The sequence below is a fragment of the Myotis yumanensis genome, unplaced genomic scaffold (genome assembly GCF_028538775.1).
Source record: "Myotis yumanensis isolate MYYU_CA2020_CCGP unplaced genomic scaffold, mMyoYum1.0.hap1 SCAF_5, whole genome shotgun sequence".
Classification (NCBI taxonomy): Eukaryota; Metazoa; Chordata; class Mammalia; order Chiroptera; family Vespertilionidae; genus Myotis; species Myotis yumanensis.
This window is the reverse complement of record NW_027223756.1, coordinates 29,377,760-29,400,717: the sequence shown is the minus strand read 5'-3', so window position 1 is coordinate 29,400,717 and position 22,958 is coordinate 29,377,760. Positions and strand designations below refer to the sequence as shown.

The 22,958-nt window shown below is 53.3% G+C and overlaps 1 protein-coding gene across 4 annotated transcripts in view; it reads left to right on the top strand.

The window, feature by feature from the left end:
- Positions 1-22,958, top strand: part of PSD2 (pleckstrin and Sec7 domain containing 2) — a 39,412-nt gene that overhangs the window by 5,654 nt on the left and 10,800 nt on the right. For 2 of the 4 annotated variants that reach the window (XM_070414854.1, XM_070414851.1), the window contains exons 2-8: positions 5,067-5,145; positions 7,584-8,007; positions 9,360-9,812; positions 10,209-10,403; positions 13,243-13,323; positions 16,545-16,657; positions 17,385-17,447. In XM_070414854.1, coding sequence (XP_070270955.1) covers positions 7,634-8,007; positions 9,360-9,812; positions 10,209-10,403; positions 13,243-13,323; positions 16,545-16,657; positions 17,385-17,447 — 1,279 coding nt within the window. In that variant the 5' untranslated portion in view covers positions 5,067-5,145; positions 7,584-7,633. The remainder of the gene's footprint in view (positions 1-5,066; positions 5,146-7,583; positions 8,008-9,359; positions 9,813-10,208; positions 10,404-13,242; positions 13,324-16,544; positions 16,658-17,384; positions 17,448-22,958) is intronic. The other 2 variants (XM_070414853.1, XM_070414852.1) reach the window with 2 other exon arrangements.

Here is a 22,958-nt window from a genome sequence, read left to right as displayed (position 1 = left end):
ATGGCTGAATAGGAGGGATAGTTTCAGAGATGGGGACAGGGAGGCAATAGTGGAATGGCCCAGTCCTCACCTTTCACACCTGCTCACTTTGTACCACATGCTGCTGGCCCTCAACCAGCCCCAAGAAGACCACGACCTTTGTCAGACTCTGTGCTGAAGTCTTAAAATAGGAGAGGATAGGGGAAGATGAAGGGAGGGGTTAAGTGGAGCTGTATAATCAAGAGGTTGGGGAAGGGGTGAGGATGAAGATCACAGGGGATGAGGCAGGGAGGGAGAGGGGTTTTCTTGGGAGGTGTTGGACAGAAAATGTGAGGATCTAGACCAGCCGTGGGCAAACTACGGCCAGCGGGCCGGACCCGGCCCATTTGAAATGAATAAAACTAAAAAAAAAAAAAAGACCGTACCCTTTTATGTAATGATGTTTACTTTGAATTTATATTAGTTCACACAAACACTCCATCCATGCTTTTGTTCCGGCCCTCCGGTCCAGTTTAAGAACCCATTGTGGCCCTCGAGTCAAAAAGTTTGCCCACCCCTGATCTAGACAGTAACCGGGTAAGTGAAAATTGGGCAAAGAAGGGAGGATGAAATTTCTTATTTCCTCTCTCCGGCTCTTGAATTAGACTGGGCAGAGGCTGCTCAGAGATTGAACCTTGTGGGTCCGCCGGCTCCCCCGCAGGTATTTTAGCTGAACAGGGCTGATTGGGAGGACTTGCACTTGGTCAGTCCATTATAGAGCTCTTGGAGTTCAACTCTCAGCCCACAGGCTCATGGGTCAAATGTGGTTCAAGAAGTAGAGTGAGTCCCAGGTGTCTTCTGGGATCCAGGAAGACAGAGCAGTGGCCAGTCACTTCACCCGAATAGCCCCGTCCTTTGTGGTCCCAGATAATTGAGGGCTTACCCTATAGAGAAGTCAGCTGGGGGTAGAGTCACCAGTTATAAACATGATTTGGGATCTGACAGGAGACATTGTGAATTTCGGCAGTGTCGAGGGCTCTCCAAACCAGCATGCAGATGTATGCAAATGATAAGCAAAGTGGCTTGGGGGTGGGAAAAGAAGCAAGTGAAAAGATGTCAAGGGATGACCTTTGAGGAACTGGGCCCAGGGGCCCATGGAAATCCCAGCAGGCTGCAGGGCACATGCTGATAAGATGTTAATGTGCATCCAGAGCTCAGGGACCGCTGCCTGACCAGGAAAAAGAGGAGGCCTTCCAGATCCCTACAACCCAAGGCAAGCTGGTTCCGCAGGAGCCAAAACGAGAGGAGGAAAGCAGGGTGGTGCTGGGCTCCTTAACAACCCGAGATTGGCACCACCTAAAGGGGATGGATGCCTTTTAAGGGAGGCCCGGCCACACCTGTGACTTTGAGATGGAAAGCTGGGAGGGTGCCTGGCCTGGGGCGGCAGCGGCAGTGGGGGCCAGGGCTGTAGGGTCCTCAGTTGCCTCAGGAAAAGGTAGGGTGTTCTCTCTGGTCCATCCTTCTGGTTCCCCCAGGACCTTCTCCTGCCTCCACCCTCAGGCTGGGCCTCTGAAGTCCCCGCCTTAGAACCTTCTCTGGCACGCTGCCCAGAACAAGGGTCTGCTGGGGCCCATTGAGTGTCCTGTGCTGCCCATGTTGCTCTCCTGTGCATTCCATGCCCAGTGTGGGCAGCCAGCCCGTTCCCCTGAGACCGGATTCTGGGAGCAATAGCTGCTGCCGTTCCCTGAGCACTTGTGGCCAGCGCTGAGCTGAGCATCGCACCCACGCCATCTCCTTTGTCCTCACCGCAGCCGGCAAGGCAGATGCCGTTAGCACTCCCCATTTTACAGGGGAGGATGCGAGGCTCCGAGAGGCGGGCACCTCTTCCCGAGGGGACACAGCTTGTGGGTAGCAGAGCTGGGGTTTGAAGCCAGGCCTTTCTGACCGCGCTGTTCCAGGCTGAGGCACTTGTTGCTGCACCAGGTGGTCCAAGCTGGGAAGACCAAGTGGGTTAGGAGGGATTGGGGTCACTTTGGGAAATGGAGGCAGGAAAGTTCCTGGGGCTCCTGGGTAGACATCCCTCTGTATCCTGGGCACCTCCCTGCCCTGGGCAATTGAGACGCTGAGGAGGTATGTGCCCAGGTTGATCTTGGTCTAGGGAGGGTGCCTAGAGCTCCGGGGTGACAGGAAGGCCCTGACTTCCAGACTCCTTGGCTGGCAGAGGCTGGGGTTGGGAGGCGGGAGAGCACAGTTAGCTGTGCGATCCAGTGACACCCCCTGAGGTGTCTTCCTATCGACTCCTTGCTGCCCGTGCCTCGGTGGCCCAGCAGGTTCCTGGGGAGCGCTGGAGTGCCCACGAATGGTGTAGGCACAGCTGGCTAAGGTCTGTTCTGAGCACCAATTGCATGGCAGCCCTCTTATTTAACTGCCTGTGCGCATACGTGTGTGTTTGTGTGTGTGTGAAGACCCCAGCCCGTGCGCTAAAATCTGGGTGAGCTAGGGAGTCAGTATAGTAGGGATTTTGGGGAAGGGCAGTGGGACCAATGGGGATGTGTGGGTGGTTCCCAGTGGGCATAGAATAGGTGTGGTAGTGAAAGGCTTCAGCTTCCCCCACTCATAGGACTTTCTCTGAGTGTTCAGTATCAGAGGTGGAAGGTCCGTGGGGATTTTTCCAGCTTGGGGTTCATGCCCACAGCCTATGGATGGGCTTTAGAGGTCTGCGAGCCTTTCAACAATTACTCAACATGTTATGCACGTATGTGCCAGTCTGTCTGGGGTGGGATCCACAGCTTCATCCGATGCTCAAACAAGTCAAAGACTTTGAAATTGTTAGGCATCTCTGATGTACACGGGAAATCAGGGGTTTCATTCACCCAAGCTTCCTTCTCACATTGGAGGCAAAACTGGAGTTTGTTGGCTCTTGGTCCTGCTCCCTGGGACAGCTGTGGTCTCAGCTTTGCCTTTCCACTGATGTTCCAGAACTATTTTCTCTGACCCCAGTCCCCTTGACATACGCTGCCTGGGCTGTCAGCACCCGTGAGCATCCCACATAGGCTCTTAGATTTTGCTTTTCCTGGGTTCCTTATCCTAGCTCTGCCTCCTGAACCCCCATTTCCACCAAGTGGGCCTGTCTGCCCCCATCTCCTTCCAAACCCACCCAGCCCCCTGATGCCACTGGGTATGGCTGTGGTCAATGTGGGCGCCTGCCTGAAGCACTGGGTTGTCCCTTTCCTGTCCCTGGCTTCTCCCAAAGTAGAACGGCTTGATCCCAGTTGGCCAACGACATGGGTCTAGCTGCCCCTAGGCCTGTCAGATCCTTATCTCAACCTCACCACCAGGGGGACTGACTTCTGAGTGGCTGCCCAGCGTCCTCCATGTGTGTTTGTGTGTCTGCACCCACAAATGCCTGCACTATATGCTTGCTCACAGACGTGCACACAGGCACTGCACCCGTGTACTCTCCCCTCTGTCTTATAGAACCTGTCGGGCCCTGGAGGCCTCCCTGCTTGGCCCCTATTCCAGCCTTTCCATGGGCTCCTCACAGTCCCTGGCCTTGCCACTTTCTGGCTTTGTGACTCTGAGCATGTTACTCAATCTCTCTCAGCCTCTGCCTACAACAGGGATGATTACCATCTAAATATTTAAAAACTTCCCACTGTTTGTCAGGCACCGTGCTGGGCTCTGGGGGAGATAACCGTGAATGTGACATAGTCCCCACCCTCACTCAACTTACATCCTAGTGAGGCAGGAAGTAAGGAAACAGATAGAAAGGAGGTTTCTGTTCTGCTAAGTGACGCTTCGCAGATATGCTGCTCCGTGGAGGCATGCGAGAGAGCGCGCGGCGGGGTGGGGGTGGGGTGGGGTGTGTGTGTCACAGAGAGCTTCTCTGAGGAGGCAGTGCTGGAGTTGAGCCCTGAGTGACAGAAGAGGCAGTCATTTAAAGATCTAGGGAAAGAGCATTCTAGGCCAAGGGTACAGCTGGTGCAAAGGCCCTGAGGTGGGAATGAGCTCAGGGAGCAGAAAGAAGGCCACGTGGCTGATGGGAGAGGGCAGTGAACCAGTTCAGGCGGGGCCTTTGTAGGCCATGCTGAGGAGACTGAATTCTAATTGAAGGGCAGAGGGAGCTGTTGTGAGTGAGGGAGCGATGTGATATAATTTGTTTTCACAACTCACTCTAGCTTCCATAGGGAGAAGGGGCAGGGGGCAGGGTTGTCTCAGGAGCAGCTGAGACCCAGAAAGTGTCTGGCTTGACATTTAGGCCTGGCCCAGCCAGAGTTCCACTGTCATCGTGGGTCCCATCTTGGTTGGTGCTGAAAAAAGAGGCTGTTGAGCCCAAGGTCATCCCAAAGGCAGTTGTTAGCGGGAGCCCCTGCTTAGAGCAGGGCTTGTTTCAGGCTGAGAAGATGCAGGGGTCTAGCTACTGCCAGCCTAGCATTTGCAGGCATTCTCCTTGGGATGTGTGACCTATGGCATAGCTGTGCCCGCCTCTCCCCCTCTTCCAGCAGGGCTGCAGTTGGGCAGGGTCACTGCTTTAGGTAAACTTCTGATTGAAAACTTGAGCCCTTGATCCTTTGGGAGTGTCTGACAGGGGGCCTGGGAACTGGGGCTCATCCTGTACCTCCAGCCCAGCCAGGTGCAGAGGGAGACCACTCTTTTTTTTGGTTGCGGGGGGGGGGGGGGGTGGCGAGGCTAGTCTTGAGTTCTAGAAGCAGCCCCTCACTGTGTGGTGGACCATAGCGGCCTTTCTCCCTGACCTCTGTGGTGTGTTTGTTCTTCCTTGGATCTCAGCTCTCCCCGCATTCATGACCTTAAGTTCTCCCCCGGGCCCTGGGGAAGGAGAGCAGAGGCGATGCCCCCATTCTGCGGATGGGTCCCCCAGAAGGAATGACGAGTCCCAGGGTACATATTGTTCAGCGTGAGGACTTGGGGCGTTGTGTCACACCTCTGCCCTGAAGCTCCCCTGTCTGTGCCCCTCCCTTGGGTTCATTAAGAGGGGGAGGGCCTGGCTCCGTTATTTCTGGGCTCAGTCGGCCCTCAGCCCAGGCAGGGACTCTGGGCCCCCCGCCCAGAATGGAGCTCAATGCTGCCCCTTGTCTGCTCACCCCCAGAAGCTGAGGATCGGCCCAGTGCCCGGTGTTGGCAGAACCTCCATCCTGCTCCCAGCTGCAGGAGGACATGGCAGGGCAGGTAAGATTAGAACCAGCCTGAGGCAGCTGCTGGAAGTTGGGGGGCCTCCCAAGAGGTCCTTGCTTTCAGATCTCGGGCTTCCCTGGGAGCTCAGGGCGAGCCCTGACCAAAGCGAAGGCACCCCGCCCTGCCAGACTCAGCCTCCATGCGTGGGTGTGGGAGCTTGAGGCACCCCGATGGGATGGGGTGAAGCCCTGTGCCCCAGATCCAGTGCTCATCCAGGCCCCTGGGCTGGAAAGCAGGCCAGAGGACTAGTACTCAGGCAGCAGGCCAGAGGCCCCACTCTCCCTCCTCTGTCCTTTCTCAGTGCTCCCCCACCCCCGGGAGTCTAGCTGAGGAGATGACCTGTTCTCTCCCTCTTCTGAGCACACAACCCATGGGAACAGAGTGAAACAGCAACTGAAGCAGCAGGGATTTAGGGCAAACCAGAAAGAATCCCTCGCTCAGGGCCCAGCCCTTTGGGGTCCCCGGGGTCCAGATATTCTAGAACCTGGTGCTTCAGACTTAAAAAAAAATCTGATAGTTTTTTAAAAAAGTAAAATCTATTCTCACACAATCTTCAAAACTCTAGGGGGCTAGCACTCAGGGGGGTGGGTGGGCTGGGGCCCCAAACCCCTATCATGCCCCCTTCTCTTTCACTTCATGTTTGACAACCAAGGTTAAGTGAATCTTAAAAAACATTACTTATTTATTTGTTTATTTATTTATTTATTTATTTATTTATTTATTTATTTATGTTAAAGAGAGAGAGGGAGAGGGAGAGAGAGAGAAACATGGATGTGAGAGTGAAACACCGATTGCCTGCCTCCTGCACACCCCTTACTGAGGGTCAAGCCCGTAACCTGGGCATGTGCCCTGACCAGGAATTGAACCGGAAACCGTTCTGTGTACCGGATGACGCCCCGCCATCTTAGCCACACCGCCAGGGCGAAATGACTCTTCAGTGGTCCTGTGGTGTCAGAGATCCCCCAAGGGCCCAGAAGCCCCCAGAGAAGTAGCTCACTTTCCTCTCCAGCCTCATGTTCTCTACGTGGGAAGTTCCTCCCACTCTACCAGTTCCCTGTAGATTCTGGTTCAGGAGGTCTGGGGGGAGGGCCTCATCATATGTCATTTAAGTCCCTCAGGTGACACTTATGACCAGACAAGCTCAGGCGGCATGGGTCTCACTTAAATCTCTGTGGCTGTACCTGCAGCTTGCTCTGCTGCAGCCAGGAGGCTGGCCAGCCCCTCTCCTCCCCCAGCCTCTCCTGAGCCCCCCGAGCCCCTTCTCCAGGGAGCAGGGAGTGCTGGGGGACGCCGAGGCCTGAAGAAGAGGCAGGAAGTTGTTTGGAGAGGGTGCTCTGTGTCCCTGGTGGCAGAGATCATGGGGGGGGGGGATGGGATGGTGGAAAAAGTAGCCTAGACTGAGTGGGGCTGGGCCAGAGAGGGATGAGGGGAGAGTCAAAACACAGCCCATCACATCTGGGCAGGAAGCCTCTGGGAAATGTGGGCTGGTTCTGATCCATTTTTGAAGGGGGCAGTGGAAATAGCAGGTAAAACGGGTCTCCTCATTTTAAAGAGGAGAAACAGGCCCAGAGCAGGGCAGAGGGGAGTGGGTCTGGCCTGGGTGGGGCAGTGAGGAGTCCAGGCCTGGACCCGCGAGAGGTCACAGTGAGTTGGGCAGAGCAGGGCTTTCCTCTTGCAGCCTCCTCACGAGTTCCTCCTCATGGCTGGTGAACTCTGAAGGCCCACGTGTGGAGGGGAACCCCAGGCACCCCCATTCTTCCCACATCCAGAGCTTTGGGCACTGGGCAGCAAAGGCAGCTACACTCTCAGGGAGGCTCTGGGGTGGCCCTGCACCTGCCCAGCACCCTGGACAGCGCCTCACGCTGGGCCTGGATGGCTCACTTTGGCTTCTGAGGTGGCTTCTGTTGTGATAGAGATGCACTTCTGTCGACTTCCTTGCCTCCTCTCCTAACTCCCCCTCTAAAGGCAGCCCCCTTCCCGGCTCCTTCCATTCACCACAGAGTCAGTGTTGTCTGGCTCCCAGAGCCAGGGTGAGAGAACATGCAAAGAGGCAAGGAGGCTGGTTGCTGTCAGCCTGTGGTTTTGTCTCCAACACTCACTAGCGGGAGAGGAAGGGGGCTTGGAGGAGGAGTCCTGAACTCCCTCAACCCGTCTTCCTCAAGGGGCTTTGGTGAATTCTGAGGGCACAACAGGGAAGGAAGGACTGGGGCACATAGACTGGTAGGGGGTTGGGGAGAGGAGAGTGGGGCTGGTTTGAACAGGGCATTGAAGACACCACAGCCTGGACCCAGACACTAGTCAGGAGATCCTGAGAAGGTCATCTCGGCCATCCTTCTGCCCCCAAGCAGGCTGCCTGGTGCTGGTTCTGCTGGGCTTTAGACCCCCAACACCTGCCTTGTCTGACCCAGCCCTTCATCTCCATCTGCTGGCAGATCTAACGGAGTCCCAGGAGCAGCCAGCTCAGGGTAGAGCAGTGCCTGCCATGGATGAGGATAAGCTCCCATCTGTACTGCCTGGGGAAGATGGTGCCACCCGGGACCCCAGCCTGGAGCCTGCGGAGGAGCCCCCAGTCCAGAATGGAATGACAGCCAGCGAGGACCTGAATAGTAGCCACAACAGCCCAGGACGTGAGATGAGGGGCACCCTGGTGGACGCTGAGGAGCCCACAAAGGGCCCGGACATGGCCCTCCATGGCCTCAGCCTTGGCCTCTCCCTCACCAATGGTCTAGTCCTGGGGCCAGACTCGAACATTCTTGATGATTCTACGGGGTCCAGGCCCTGGAGGGCGGGTGGGCTAGCAGAAGGCGAAGATGCCTCTCGGAGCTTTTGTCCAGACACCGAGGACCTTCAATCAGGGTAAGTCGGTGTCTCAGAACAGGGGCTCACCACACTTGGCTGCTCCATGCTATTGGCCTGGGACTAGCCACTAGCCTATCTGGTTCTTGTTTTTCTCATCCATGAAATGGGAATGTCATGTCTCAATTTTGTTCAGCTTCTGGTTATTTGGGGAAAATAGAGCCATGAGATTCCAAAGGCCTTCAGGCCCATCATCAGTCCCCCAAGCTATCACGGGCTATTTCTGGGAGGGGCTGGAGGGCCATACTCCCTCCATCCCAGGCTGGACAGTAGAGTTTGTTCCAAAATGTCTTGATGTGGAAGGTCATCTGGTCCAACCCTCCACTTTCTGGAGTTGAGGATCTGGAGTTGCAACTGACCTCAAGAGAGTAGGCTTTGTGGGTTAATCCCTGTCAGCTACCCCTGACCCAAGAGCCATCTGGAATCTTACTTCAGTCTTACTCATTGGAGTTACAGCACCACTTTATTGTATTAAAGTATGTTAGAAGGAAGTAAGTGCTTTGGGGGAAAAATGAAGGGTGTTTGGGGCAGGTCCCAGTTATAAATGGGTGGTCAGGGCAGACCTGGTTGAGAAAGGAAGGAGGAAGGAGGCTTTGGCCCGAGGGAGGAGCAGTCTGGGCAGAGGGAGCGGCCAGCACGAAGGCTTCCTCTGGGGCCGCACAGGCCCGGCGAGGGTTTGGGCAGGTGGTGGGCCATGGGCTACATGCATCTGCTCACTCACCCAGTGTATCATGCAGCAAGGTTTGCTGAGTGCCTACTGTGTGCTTGCTGCTTCTGGCCTTATGTGTAGAGAGTTGGGTGGGGCTGGGGCACAGATGGTAAACAGAGGAGCAGCCAGAATACTACATCCTGATAGAGGCTGGGAGGGCATTAAGAGCTACCCTGAGGATGGAGATAATGGGAGGGGGGCTGGCGTAGTCAGTGGTGTGGGCCCGCCTCCCTCAGCCTCTCTGAGGAGGTGGCATTAAGTAAAGCCCGAGAGCTGGAATGTGGTCAACCAAGTTAACCTTCCAGGCTAGCAGGACAGCAACATTATGAACCACTGTGACTCTCGCTGTGATAGGGGAGCAGCCCTGTGGGCCAGGCTGGAGGACGAGGACTCACAGTCATTTACCGATGCCTGCGATGGGCCAGGCATGGGTTGGGCACTGGGGGGTGGGCCGTGCCTGTCCTTTTCACTGCTCTACCCCAGTAACCAGCCAGCATCTGGCAGTATCAGCTGAGAAAATAAGCAGGGCACAATCCATGCCCACTCCCCACCTGCAGGGAGCTCCCAGGCACAGATGGGTGTAGTCCCGGCACCTGTAATGGGGCACCCTGGCAGGATGCTGACCTGTCCTTGCATCCTGCAGGCTGGGTGGCCCTGGAGAGCCAGATGTCCGGGACGGCTTCAGTGCCACGTTTGAGAAGATTGTGGAGTCGGAACTGCTACGGGGCACCCAGTACAGCAGCCTCGACTCCCTAGACGTGCTGAGCCTCACGGACGAGAGCGACAGCTGTGTCAGCTTTGAGGCTCCCCTTACGCCCCTCATCCAGCAGCGGGCCCGTGACAGCCCTGAGCCAGGGAGTTCTGTGGGCCTTGGGGACATGGGGCCCGCAGGGGACATGGGAGCAGCCGGCGGCGAGGGGGAGCTGGGCAGCCCCCTGCGGCGTTCCATCTCCAGCAGCCGCTCAGAGAATGTCCTGAGCTGCCTGTCTCTCACGGCCGTGCCCAATGGCTTCCATGAAGATGGACTCCAGGGCCCAGGCGGGGATGAGGAGGAGGAAGAGGAGGAAGACACGGACAAGCTGCTGAACTCGGCCAGGTGAGGCAGGGTCCAGACTGGGAGCAGATGGGGAAACAGACCTAGAGGGGGTAAAGCAAGTGAGGGCAACTCAGTGCCCAGAGTGAACAGCCCTCACCAAGGTCATCGTGCCCTTCCTCTGCACCCCGACTTCCCACCCCAGTCCTGTGGCTCCATTCTGCCCTTCCAGGCCTGTCTGCCCAGGGGGGCCAGGGAGCTATGCTGTGGTTTGTGGAGCTCTAATATCACCGGGGGGCTCTCCCAGGAGTCTGACCTGATCCCTCCTGGTGCAGGGGAGCTCGCCCTACTCTGGCCCCTGTGGGGCTGTTCAGAGGCCTGGGGACACCTTCTAGGCCTCCCCAGGGCCCCTGACGCAGGGCCTCTGAGCCCTCCTCTTCTCCCCACCGCCCTCTGCAGTGACCCCAGCCTCAAGGATGGCCTGTCCGACTCGGACTCAGAGCTGAGCAGCTCGGAGGGGCTGGAGCCTGGCAGCACAGATGCGCTGGCCAACGGGTGCCAGGGGGTCAGCGAAGCTGCTCGGCGGCTGGCTCGCCGCCTCTACCACCTCGAGGGCTTCCAGCGCTGTGACGTCGCCCGGCAGCTGGGCAAGAAGTGAGTTTTGTCTCCCACCCCAGGCACACCCGGTGTCTCCCCCAGCCCGAAAGGGGTGTCGGTGACTTCTGTTAGGGGTGCCTGGTGCTTGGGTGGCTCCAACAGTCCCACAACCCTCCTCCTGCCACTGTCCTCATTTCTGGACTTGCCCTACATCTGTTTCCTTTCTGGGCTGCCTAGGTGACGGCCCACACTCCCAGGGAGGGGAGATGGAGGCAGAGCAGCCCCTCGGGGCCGGGGAGTGGGATGTGTCCTGTGGTTATGGGGCCACCATGGATGGTAGTGAGGACAGAACAGCTGGGTGAGGGCGAGTGGCCCACCTACGGGGGCAGGGAGAGGAGGCTCTGGGCTGGGGCTGCCCAGTAGCTGGGGGAGGGTTTCTGGTCCTCATGAAGCCCCACTCACTGTCTATGGGAACTGGCTCAACGGGCCGAAGCCACTAAGCCGCGCCCTGGCCTGGGGACTGGGGAGAAGGAACTAGGCACGTGAGAGTCCTAAAGGGGTTGGGGGACAGGCAGGGACTGTGAGGCTGAGCACAATGCCTGCACGTCCTGAGCACGTCTGACCATCACACGCCCCCCTGCCTTTCCCCTCCTCCGGGGGCCTCCCAGCACCTCATCCAGGCTCTGAGGGAGCAGAAGCAGCCTGGCTCACAGGCTAACGGGGACAGTTCAGACCCCAGGCCCCCACGTGTGAACTAACTGGGGCTCAGGCCACAGGGGGGCGCTAAGGTTGGTTCTGCTCCTGGATCCTTCTCTTCTCCCTCCATCCAGCTCCTTCCACCTTCCACAGCCTCCACATGGCTCCTGCCATTGTCCTCCCAGCCCCAGCTCAGAAATCACAGCTACTAGCCCCACTCCTGCTGGGCGGTGGCCCTGCCAACCTAAGGACACCCTTCAGAAGCCTTCATTCTGGTTGGTCCTCATCCTCCCTTTATAAGAGTTTTTCCATAAGCGTGTAATTGTGCTCCAGTCTTTTCCAACTGAAAATAAAAATCCTTCCTCAATGGATCTTCCTCCCGCTGCCTCTTTTTAAAAATTTTATTATTTTTTAAAAATATTTTTATTAATTTCAGAGAGGGAGAGAGAGAGAAACACCAACGATGAGAGAGAATCATTGATCGGCTGCCTCCTGCATGCCCCCCACTGGGGATTGAGCCCCAAACCTGGGCATGTGCCCTTGGCCAGATTGAACCTGGGACCCTTCAGTCCACGGGCTGATGCTCTATCCACTGAGCCAAGCCGAATAGGGCACCCCCTGCCTCTTTGTAGCTAAAATTCTTGGGACTTTGTGCCCTGGGTGGCCTCTGTCCGCTCCCCCTTTCTTTCTCTTTCTCTCTTTAAAAAATATATATATTTTATTGATTTCAGAGAGGAAGAGAGAGGGAGAGAGAGATGGAAACATCAATGATGAGAGAGAATCATTGATTGGCTGCCTCCTGCATGCCCCACACTGGGGATCGAGCCCACAACCCAGGCATGTGCTCTGACCGGAATTGAACTGTGACCTCCTGGATCACAGTCCACACTCATTTCCACATTCAGCCCTCGGGCTGGCGTCTTCCTCACCCTCTCTCCTCAGAAGCCCTTCCTGCCAGGGTCCGTAGCAGCCTGTGTCTTGAATCCAGTGGCCCCTGCCAGCCCTCACCTTCAACTGTGTTGACACACTGGCCACGCCTTCTCTAATTAAACTTTTTATTATGAAAGTTTTAAACATACAGAAAAGCAGAGAAAATACATTAAACCTCTATGTACTATTTACTCAGCTTCAAAGGTATCAACGTTTTTTAATTTTTGTTTCCTCTAGCCCCCCGCCCCCCCGCCCCCCCCCCCCCGCCAACACCCCCACCATTTGCTGGAATTTTTTAAAGCTTATTTTGGTCACTCTATCATTCTTTCCATAAATACTTTGGTATGTGTCTCTAGCTGATAAGGATTTTTTTTTACACAATCATAATTCCATCATAAATTCTAAGAAAATTAACAAAAATGTCTTAATTATCTCTAACATTCAGTCTATGTTTCATTTTCTCAAAAAAAGTTTGTTCAACTCAGGACACAGACAAGGTCTACACATTACATTTGGCCAATATGTCTCTTAAGTCTCCGTTAGTCAACAACAATCGGACAGTCCCTGCCTGTTTTTTTAATGCCACGAGTTTGTTGAAGACACGGAGCCATTTACCAGCTATGGGCTGAGGACTCTCACGTGATAGATCCTTCTCCACCTGTTCCGAGCGCTGGGTGTCTCCCCCAGGGGCCACCTCCCCGGTCATGCCCCACACCTGTTTCATCCCCATATCCTATAGATTCTGCCTCCAAAATCTCTCTCCTTCCCCCGTCTTCCTTCTCCCTCCTGGGTAGCTACTGCGGCCCCACAGGGGGTCTGCACTCAGCAGGAAGAGCGTTCCAATAGAGATCTGACCATTTCACTCCTCCCCCTCCCCACGTCAGCCCTCAGAATCAAGTCCGGATCCTTCCCTTGGCCCTCGGGCCTTCCCTGCCTCAAATCCTGCTGCCCCTGTTCCTGCTTTCCGGCTCTGGCCACGTGGCCCTGCTGGTAGCTTCTTGGACTTGCTGTGCAGTCTATAGGGACACCCTGCATCCCATCCCCTACTCCCCCACCTGGCTGGCTCTTCCTGTAGGTGTTGCCCAAGACATCATCTCCCCTAGGAAGCCTTCCTGACCCCCAGCCCAGGTGAACTGTCAGAGCCCAACTGGCCAGCAGGGAAGACAGCCTTGGTGTGGGCAGGTCTGAGTGGGTGGGTCAGGGTATTGCCCATGTACCCCATTGTTTGCTGTGCCCTGCTTCTCATGGACACCCCATGCTCTCCTGGCAGCAACGAGTTCAGCAGGCTGGTGGCCGGGGAGTACCTCAGCTTCTTCGACTTCTCAGGCCTGACTCTGGACAGAGCGCTCAGGTCAGTGGGGTGGGGGGGTGGGGTGGGGTGGGGGGGGGAGGGCAGTGCCCACAGGTGTTACAGGCTGCACATCTGGATTCTCATGCCAGCTCTTTCATAAACTTGACCCCTCTGGGGAGGCTGGGGGAGGGGCCATCAGAGCAGCAGCCTTCCAGCGACGCAGTGAGTGCCCACGATGTGTGGGTGCTGAGGCTGTGAAGGTCGAGGAGAGGAAAGAAGGCAACAGCCCCACTCCCTTCCCACTTTCCCGCAGTTGTTGAGGGAGATTTGGTCTCAGGTCCCATTGGTGTTTGGGCCCAGGGAGTAGCCCTCAGGGGAGCCCAGAGTGGGAGGATGCAGCCCAGAGTCTAGCAGGCCTGGGGGCCCAGCCAGCAGGGTGACACCAGGCCAGAGCCCTCGGGGGAGGGACAGCAGTCTCTGAGTTAAGGGCTGGGTGGTCCTTGCATAGTAGACTTTCTCATCGTGTCCCACGTGTCTCTTATACTTTAAAAAATGTATTTTTCATTCTTTTTTTTCCTGCTCAGTTGGGCTATTTTCTATTGCCCTGCTTACAAGTATTTATCCTTTTTCTGTGTCTAACAGGGCATTAAACCCATTATTGAGTTTTTGCTTTCTATTATTATACTTTGCAGGTCTAGAATTTTCATTGTATTAAAAATATTTCTTATAGATTATAATTCTCTGGGCAATTCCCCATCTTTTCACTTGTTTTCTCCCCCCCCCCCCCCCCCCGCCCCTTTTCTTGACATATTAGCCACGGTTATTTCAAAGCCCTTGTCTGCTCATCCCATGGCCATTATCATCTATTTCTGTTTCTATTTTTTTCCTTTTGACCACATCATAAGGGTCTCTCTGTATGCTCAGTACCATTTTAACGAGAGGCTCTACATTTTGTATAGAATTATAGCTGCTCTAGGCCATGCTGTGCACCTTTAGAGAGGGGCTGCCCTGTCCTTTGCTAGGCAGTCAGAAGGAGGCAGGGGGCCCGATCTGAATCAACCAAGGCTGCACTGAGGAGAGGTCTAGGGCTCACCCCATCTCAGGGGGGCAGGTCCGCCGGGCTTGCCACTGGGAGCCTGGTGTGTTCATGGGCGCCTCTCCTTTTGGTGGATCATGAATCCACAACTCTCCTCGATGTGGTAAGACTATCAAACCAATTCCCTCTTCTTCTCAGAGGCTTTCTGCTTAGCTTTTTATGTCCATCCTGCCCCACACAAGTCAGAATCTGGCAAATCTCTCAAAGGAAAACTGGCCGTGTGTGTACAGCCCCTCGAGCCTCCGGGTTCGTTTCTTCAGCTCCGTGAAGCCACCACCAGTGCTGCCTCCTGCCCGGGCCCATAACCACCAGTGCCCAGGGAGCAAGCAGCGGTGGACAGCCTACTCTCCTCTCGAGAATCTGGGCCCTTTCGGTCTTTGTCAGAACCCGTGTCAGTGTTCTGGTAGCGTCAGAGAGATGCATTCTGCCTGGCTTTCCCCGTCGTTCTCAGTGGACGAGTTGGTCTGCTGCAAGCGGCCCTAGCCTGAGTGAGGCTGGAGTTTGCATTGGAGTGAGAAGGGTCGGTTAGGGAGGGCAGACAGTGGGTCCGCTCGTGATCAGAGGCTGGACGCTGGGCAGCAGGACCTTGCATGTCAGCCCAATAGATTGAGGAGCTACAGCAGGTGCTGGGTATAAAGCAGGGTTTGAGAGGCGGTGCTGACAGCCGCATGCGGGAAGCTTTTGACCCAGAGGCGTCCGGCTTCTCATATTCCACCAGGTGGTAGAAGACAAGGCCTGAGTTTGGTGGCAGCTGTGCTGGGCTGGGGCTTGGGGAAGCCCCCAGGGAGCGGGTGTTTGAGCTGGGGAGTAGGAGCTGGGCTGGATAGCTCATCGGTGGGACAGGTTAAAGCTGGGATGGGGGAAGGGTTTTAGAAAGTGCAGGTGGGGTGTGAGAAGAGGGAGGGGAAACACAGAGCTGGGGGCCAGCGAGGGGAAGAGAACAGAGAGCGGGAGAGACAGGGAGAGGAGGAAAACTAGACGGCAGGTGGAGGGTTTTTGTACAGCAGCTGATTGATTGGGATGGAACAGTGGTCAGCAGTTTCCGATGCCTTGGGAAGCCTCAGAGGGTCAGGACTGGCCGAGCTGGGCTCACAGGTCCCGGGGTGCCTTAGGAGCAGCGTGAGAGAGGATTAAGCAAAGTGGGCACCACAGAAACCAAACGAACCATCGCAAAATTAGGAACAAATTAGCTTTGTGAACCAGGACAGATAGAGACCCAAACTATCTCAGCTCGCAGCTTCCCCAGGCGAGGGACCTGGCTCCATCTCCCAGACCCTCCGGTGTGGGGATCAGGGCCCCTGAGAGCTCTGCCCTTTGCGTTGGGCCCTGGAAGGGGTTGGGAGCTGCCCAGCAGAGGAGAGAAGGCCTCTGGGCAGGGCCCAGCCCGCTCAGAGGCCCCGAGCAGTGAGAGTGCCCATCCTGTCCAGGGTCTGAATACATGTGGGGAGGCAGCAGGTGGGTGCAAGGTTGCAGGGACAGGAGGGGGCTTGTGTAGTCAGCAGGGCCAGGCCATTATTCTGAGGGCTCTGGTGAGCCAGTAACAAGTTTTAAGCAGGGGTGAGTCTTGACTGCGTGTGAGTTTAGAAAGACCACTGGTGTCTGCAGGGAGGATGTGTTGGGGTGTTGCAGGGGTGCCCCTGACTGGAGATGTCCTGGCCCATGATGAGGACAGAGAAGGAGGAGGAAGGGTTGAGATTAGGGGTGAAGAACAACTTGGTAACAGCTCAGACTTGGGGTGGGAGAAGAGTGAGGGAGGATAGGGTTGTGCTGTGGGCTCAGCTGGTAGCACATCGAGTGAGGAGTGGGTGTGACTGAGGCAGAGCAGTCTGAGGGGCAGGTGTGGTCAGTCTGGGTCCAGCATAGAGGAGGGAGCAAGGAGTGGGCATTTACCCCAAAGAAGAGCTGATGCCGGCACTGAGATGTTCCTCTGTTCATCGCAATCTGTCCCCTGCCTACTTCCAAAAGGCCCTGGAGAGTGATGAGGGCTGAAACTCCAGAAGCTGTCCTGGGGGTCAGGGGGCGTCCCTGAGCTTGGATGCTGGGGCACTAGAGCATTGGCCCCTTTGGGCAGGTGCGTGAGGTGTGCGTGCGTGCGTGCGTGTGTGTGTGTGTGGTGTGGTCAGTCAGGATCCAGACTGACTCAGGGGCTCTGGGAGGCCCTCAGCATCCTTGAATTGCCCCTCAGAACCTTCCTGAAGGCCTTCCCGCTGATGGGGGAGACACAGGAGCGAGAGCGGGTCCTCACTCACTTCTCCCGCCGGTACTGCCAGTGCAACCCCGATGACAGCACCTCGGAAGGTATGGCCGCCTGCCCCACTCTGCCTGCCCCACCCTGCCCCTCCCTGCCAGGCCCTGGCTTCCTCCTGCCCTGGTCTACCTGCCACTTCTGTCCTGCTCAATAGACATTGAGTGAATAAACTACAGCACGTGAAATGGGCACAGCCTGCTGGGCAAGAGACCTCCTGATGTCTTGCCCATTGTCATGCCCCAGGCCTGAAACCCTCCATCCTAGAGATCCAGTCCTTTGGGTCTTCGTTCTCCCTGGTCCCCTGTTGCAATGCCGATCCTCAGTGTGGGAGTCCTGATGTGGGGTCTGGGCTGGGGCCCTGTTAGGGGCCGGACCTGCCCTAAGGATGGATCTGAGTTCCAGAAACTGGGGGACTAGGCCAGTTATTGGAAGAGATACAGGCCATGGCAGAGACATGGCCTGGGAACCAGAGCCATTCCTGGGTCTGAGGTTCAAGGTGAGTTTGGCCACAGAAGGTAGGAGTTTGAGCCAGAGCAGGCCCAGGGTGGTCAAGTCTCCCCTGAGGGAGGGGTTGGCCCTGACCTTGGGCAGGAAAGTGACTCCAGGGCTTCAGTGGGGGTAGAGCAGGGGCATCACACAGGCACTGGGCCCTGAGATGGGTTTAGCAGGTGGCTGGCCTCTTCCAATCTCTGAGACCTTCAGCCTGGAGACGAGGAGGTGGCTGGGGGTGGGGATGAGTGGGCCCTCACACTGAGGGTGCCGCCATCTCTGATTTAGACGGGATCCACACGCTCACCTGTGCCCTGATGCTGCTCAACACGGACCTGCACGGACACGTGAGTGGGGAGGCGGGGAGGAGAGGTGTCCTCTCACAGACACACCCAGGTTGTCAGGGGCCAGCCCTTTCTCCAGCCCCCTTCCTGAGACCTACTGCTTAGGGGCCATGCTTCTTCAGCAGACCGGAGAGCTGGGCAGTGTGGCCTCTAGACGTGGTCCTGCCCTAGTTTATCCAGCTGACACTGGCCTCGGCCCCGCCCAAGCAGGGCAGTGAGCGGAATTTGGGATGTGCTGAATAAGAGGTGTGACCCTAGCTGCACCCAGGCCAGACATTGCTAACAGGTCACGTGCTCTTCCTACCCATCATCCCACAAGTCCGAATGTGGCCCATCAAAGCGCCACACCCCAGGTAGCCCCTACCTGTCAAATGGCAGTTTCCCTCCAGAGGCGTTCTCGTCACCCTGCCCCCCACCAGCCAAACAGTGGAGTGACAGGAGGGTGCCTGGGTGGGCTGTGAGGCTGTCTCGTCCGGGCCCTGGGCTTTCTGAGTGCTGCTCTGACTCAATGACTCCTTTTTCCTTATCTGCTCCGGGGACCCCCCTCTGGGCTCTCTTGCCCTCCCTCAGGTGGTAAGTGTAGCTGGTGTGCATGCCCTGTGAGCCTAGACCCTCATCTCCATGTTCCCCTCCATGCCCCCCATCACTGTGTCTGGCCCCACCAATCTCTGTCTCCTCATTGCTCACCCAGATCAGAGCCCCCTGTTGGGTTGGGGATATTTTAGTGACTCATGGGGACAACAGGCCAGCATGTCTGGCTCCAGAGTGAACCCAGAATTCCAGGCACATAGGGTGGAAGAAAGAACTGGGACAGACCCGACTTCAGATCCTACTCTTGCCTCCACGGGGTAGCTCTGTGACCCTGAACAGGACACCAGCCCGCTCTGGTCTCAGGTTCTGCATCTGTAGGTGGGAGTAACGGTTTCCCACACGTCATCCTGGGAGGGCTGAGAGGTAATGTACACGACACCAAATGTCAAGGTCTGGCACCTAGGAAGGATTTAATTATGAATAATATTATGTAAGAATAACAATAGTTTTCATTATTACTATTAACATTTACCTGATGGAGAACCAAAAGGCCCAGCCTGAAGATTCCTGCAGGGTCAAGAATGCAAAGGCCACAGTCTAATGACAGCCATGGCACACGGGGGCACCTGGCCTGGGGAGGTGAGAGCCTTGTGACCTTCGTAAGAAGAGTGGTCGTGTGACAACTTTGGTTATGTCCACCTGGGCCCATGGCCATGTGTGGAAGGATGGAAGATATGTGTATCCCATGGGAATGTCACCAGAGCTAACGCCTATTAACCTGCTAATGTTCCCCCAACACCAGCTCGCTCTGTGTATGGAGAGCAGGTCTTACTAGCACATCTTAAAAGGAACGTTAAACATACCCCACCTACCGTTGGCTGGGCCTGAGAGCAACCTCAGGACCCAGTCACTGCTGTGCCAAGCCCCGGATGCCCCCCTCCATGGCTAAGAGCTGCTAAGGAGGGCAGCAGCCACTCTTCAATGAGCCCCCTGGGTGGATAATACTCCTGAGCTTGGTGGGCTTAGCTGCCATGGCCCCACATTAATGCCCGTAGGTGAAGGGAAACTTCAGCACCTTCATAGATCAGAGGTGGGTGGGGCAAGACTGTTCATATTAGCAGCCAAGAGACATTGAGGATGCCATCTTCTCTCTAGAGCCGTGGTTCTCAACCTTGGCTGCACATCAGAATCACCTGGGAATCTTTTTAAAATCCTGATTTCTGGGCCTCATCCTCCGGAAATTCTGTTTCTTTGTGATGGGTTGGGGCCACAACATTAGTAACAAAGAAACAGAATTTCCGGAGGATGAGGCCCAGAAATCAGGATTTTAAAAAGATTCCCAGGTGATTCTAATGTGCAGCCAAGGTTGAGAACCATGGCTCTAGAGGCAGTATTGCTCAAGGATCAGGAGCAAGGGTCATCGGCTTCTCCACACAACAGCCGTGTGGCCTGGGGCAAGTTACTTACTCACTAAACCTCAGTTCCCCATTGTCAAGTCCCATGAGGCTTAAGGAGACAGCACTGGCCAAGCCTTTAGCCCAGGGCCTGGTTGTTGGAGTTACTGTGAGCTCTCCAAAGGACCCCATGGAAACAGTGTCCCCTGCTTTGTGCCTTCCCCCTCTCTTCCTCGCCTCACTGCCTCCTCACACCTCTAGGCCTTGGGATGGGTCTGTGACCAGGCTGGCCATACTCTTCTGCTGGGAGACAGAGGCTGTGGGAGGTCTGAGGGTCAAGGGTGGGCTGGGAGGCCCTGTTGATCCCAAATGGGGTGAGGTGGGGAGAGAAGTGTTGGGAACTTGGAGGTCTCAACTCATCCCTTGGCCCTTGGCTTTGGGATGATCCAAGTATTTGTCTTTTTTTTTCTTTTCTGGGTACATGTCTTTTTGCTTGGTTGTAATTATGTTTTAAATCGGATAATTTACCTGGTGTGATTTCACTTCTTTGTAATTTGTTGTCTTGCTTTTCTATCCAGAGAGAGATCAGTTTTAGTAGCTGTTTCATGTGGACTTGAAAAGGAAATGTATTCTTCAGGTGTTGGTTGGAATATCCTATATGTGTAGATAAGGTCAAGTCTTTTAATTTTGTTGTAAAAATCTTGTATCTCTTTAGTGATTTTTTTTTATTGTGGTAAAATACACGTAACATAAAATATATGGTTTGCAATTTTCCCCCATTCGGTGGGTTGTCTTTTTACTCTCTTGATAATGTCTTTTGATGCACAAAAGTTTTAAGGTTTTATGAAGTCCAATTTATCTATTTTATCCTGTTGCTTGATTTTAGTGTCATGTGTAAGGAACTATTGCCAAACCCAAGGTCATGAAAATGTCATAGGTTTTCTTGTGATGTCTTTGTCAAGTTTTAGTATCAGGGCCTTATGGAAGAGTTAGGAGGTGTTCTTTTCTCTTCAATTTTTTGGAAGAGCTTGAAAAGTATTGGTGTTGATTTTTTAAAATATTTGATAAAATTTACTAGTGAAGCCATCTGGTCCTGGGCTTTTCTTTATTGTGAGGTTTTTGATTATTGATTTAATTCCTTTACTTGTTATAGGTCTATTCAGATTTCCTACTTCTTCTCGAGCCAGTTTTGGTAGTTTGTGTGTTTGTAGGAATTTGTCCATTTCATCTAGGTTATCTAATTTATTTGCATTACTTAATTGTTAACTAATTAATTGTTTAATATTCTTGTTCTTCCTGTTACCAAGAAAGCAGTGTTAAAAATTCCAACTGACTGTCCCGTGTGACTCAATTGATTGGAGCATGGTCCCATACTCCTAAAGGTGGCTGGTTTGATCTCAGTCAGGGCATGTGCAGGGAGGTGACCAATCAATGTTTCTCTCTCATATTGGTGTTCTCTCTCTCTCTCTCTTTCTCTCTCCCTTCCTCTCTCTCTCAAAATCAGTAAGCATGTCCTCGGGTGAGGATAAAAAAATGTCCAACCAAGATTATGAATATATTATCTTCCTCCTTTGGTTCTATCAATTTTTCTCTTTTATTTTTTGAGACTATTATTAGCTGTATACAAATTTAGGATGCTATATCTTCTGGTAGATTGACCCTTTTATCATTATTAATTCCCTCTCTTTATCTCTAGTAATGTTTCTTGTCCTCAAGTCTATTTTGTCAGATATTATGTTTCTCAGTATGGTTATACTGAAGTTCTTTTGTTAGTGTTGGCATTTATTTTCCATCCTTTGCTTGCAAGATTTCTGTTCCCTTACATTTAAGATGTATCTCTTGTATCATATACTTAAAAAAAATCAAGTCTGATAATATTTGCCTCTTAATTTGATCATGTAATGCAGTGGTTCTCAACCTTCCTAATGCCACGACCCTTTAATACAGTTCCTCATGTTGTGGTGACCCCCAACCATAAAATTATTTTCGTTGCTGCATCATAACTGTAATTTTGCTACTGTTATGAATCATAATGTAAATATCTGATATGCAGGATGTATTTTCATTGTTACAAATTGAACATAATTAAAGCATAGTGATTAATCACTCATTGTAATGAGTTATTAATATATTTAATAATTAATATATTTAAACATACCAGGTTACTATTTCTTTTCTTTGACATCTGTCCTCTGTTTCTTTTTTCCTTCTTTCTTATCTGCTTTTGGATTATTTAAGTATTTTTTGAATTGTTAGCTTGTTAGCTGTGCATTCTTTTAGAATTCTTTTTGTGGTTTGCAATATGCATTCTTCCTTCTTCTTAAAATCCTCACCTGAGGATATTTTTTCCGTTGCTTTTTAGAGAGAGTAGAAGAGAGGGAAGGAAGGGGAGAGAGAGAGAAACATCCATGTGAGAGAGACACATCCACTGGTTGCCTTCTGAATGCGCTCTGATGGGGGCAGGGAGCGAACCTGCAACCGAGATGTGTGCCCTTGACTGGAATTGAACCGGTGACCCTCCAGTGTGTAGGATGATGCTCTAGCCACTTAGCACACCGGCCAGGACACAATATGCATCTTTTAAAAATGTATGTTTTTATTGATTTTAGAAAGAGAGGAAGAGAGAGGGAGAGGGAGAGTAACATCGACAGTTGCCTCCCATAAGCATCCTGACTGGGGACTGAACCCGCAACCTGGAAATATGCCCTGACCTGGAATTGAACCGGTGACCTTTCAGTGCATGTGTTAATGCTCAACCAACTGAACCACATGGCCTTTGACTTATTGAAGTCCTCTTACAAATTCCTGGGCAATAAAATAACCTTAAAGCATTTTAACTCCATTTACTGTCCCCTCGACTTATAGACTACTGGTATTATGCTTTTTTGTCTTTTTTTATTTTTATTGTTTACTGGTATTATGCTTTTAGCTATTATATATTTCTCTATATTTTGTTCCCCAGAAACTTTATTATTATTGTTTTCCATAATCAATAGTCACTTAGATTTGGCCACCCATTTTATTGTTCTTCATTTCTTTCTGCTTCTCCATGCTTTCATCTGGGATAATTTTCCTTCAGTCTGAAGAACTCCCTTTAGTGTTTCCTTTCTTAATTTCAATATTTTTGAAGTATGACTGAAGTGTTTCCCATGGCTTCTTATCCTTGGTGGGTCCTGAACTCCAATTTTTGTTCGTTAGTCCCCCATTAGACCACTCCGTTGCTCAGCCTTTTGGCCACTACTTGTGAATTAGCAGATGCTTCTAGGAGGAAAGCTGCTCCTTGTTGGGCTCACCTCTCCATAGTTCCCTTCTCGGCAGGATCTTTACCCTTCAAGTCCTCACTACCTTTATATTTCTCCCAATGCCTTCACCCAGATGTTTTATTAATATTTTGACCAGCAATTATTTTTTCTGAGAGGTTTTATCTGCAACAAGATGGTCTGTTGTTATGAGGATTGGAAAATTTGCCTGTTTTTTATTTTTTTTTTATTTTGTACTCCCGACTGATGGCTGGGGAATGTTCAGTGTGTGTGGCACTCAGACAATATTATCAATATTGCCTTCATACTCCTCTATTTTGAATGCACACATAC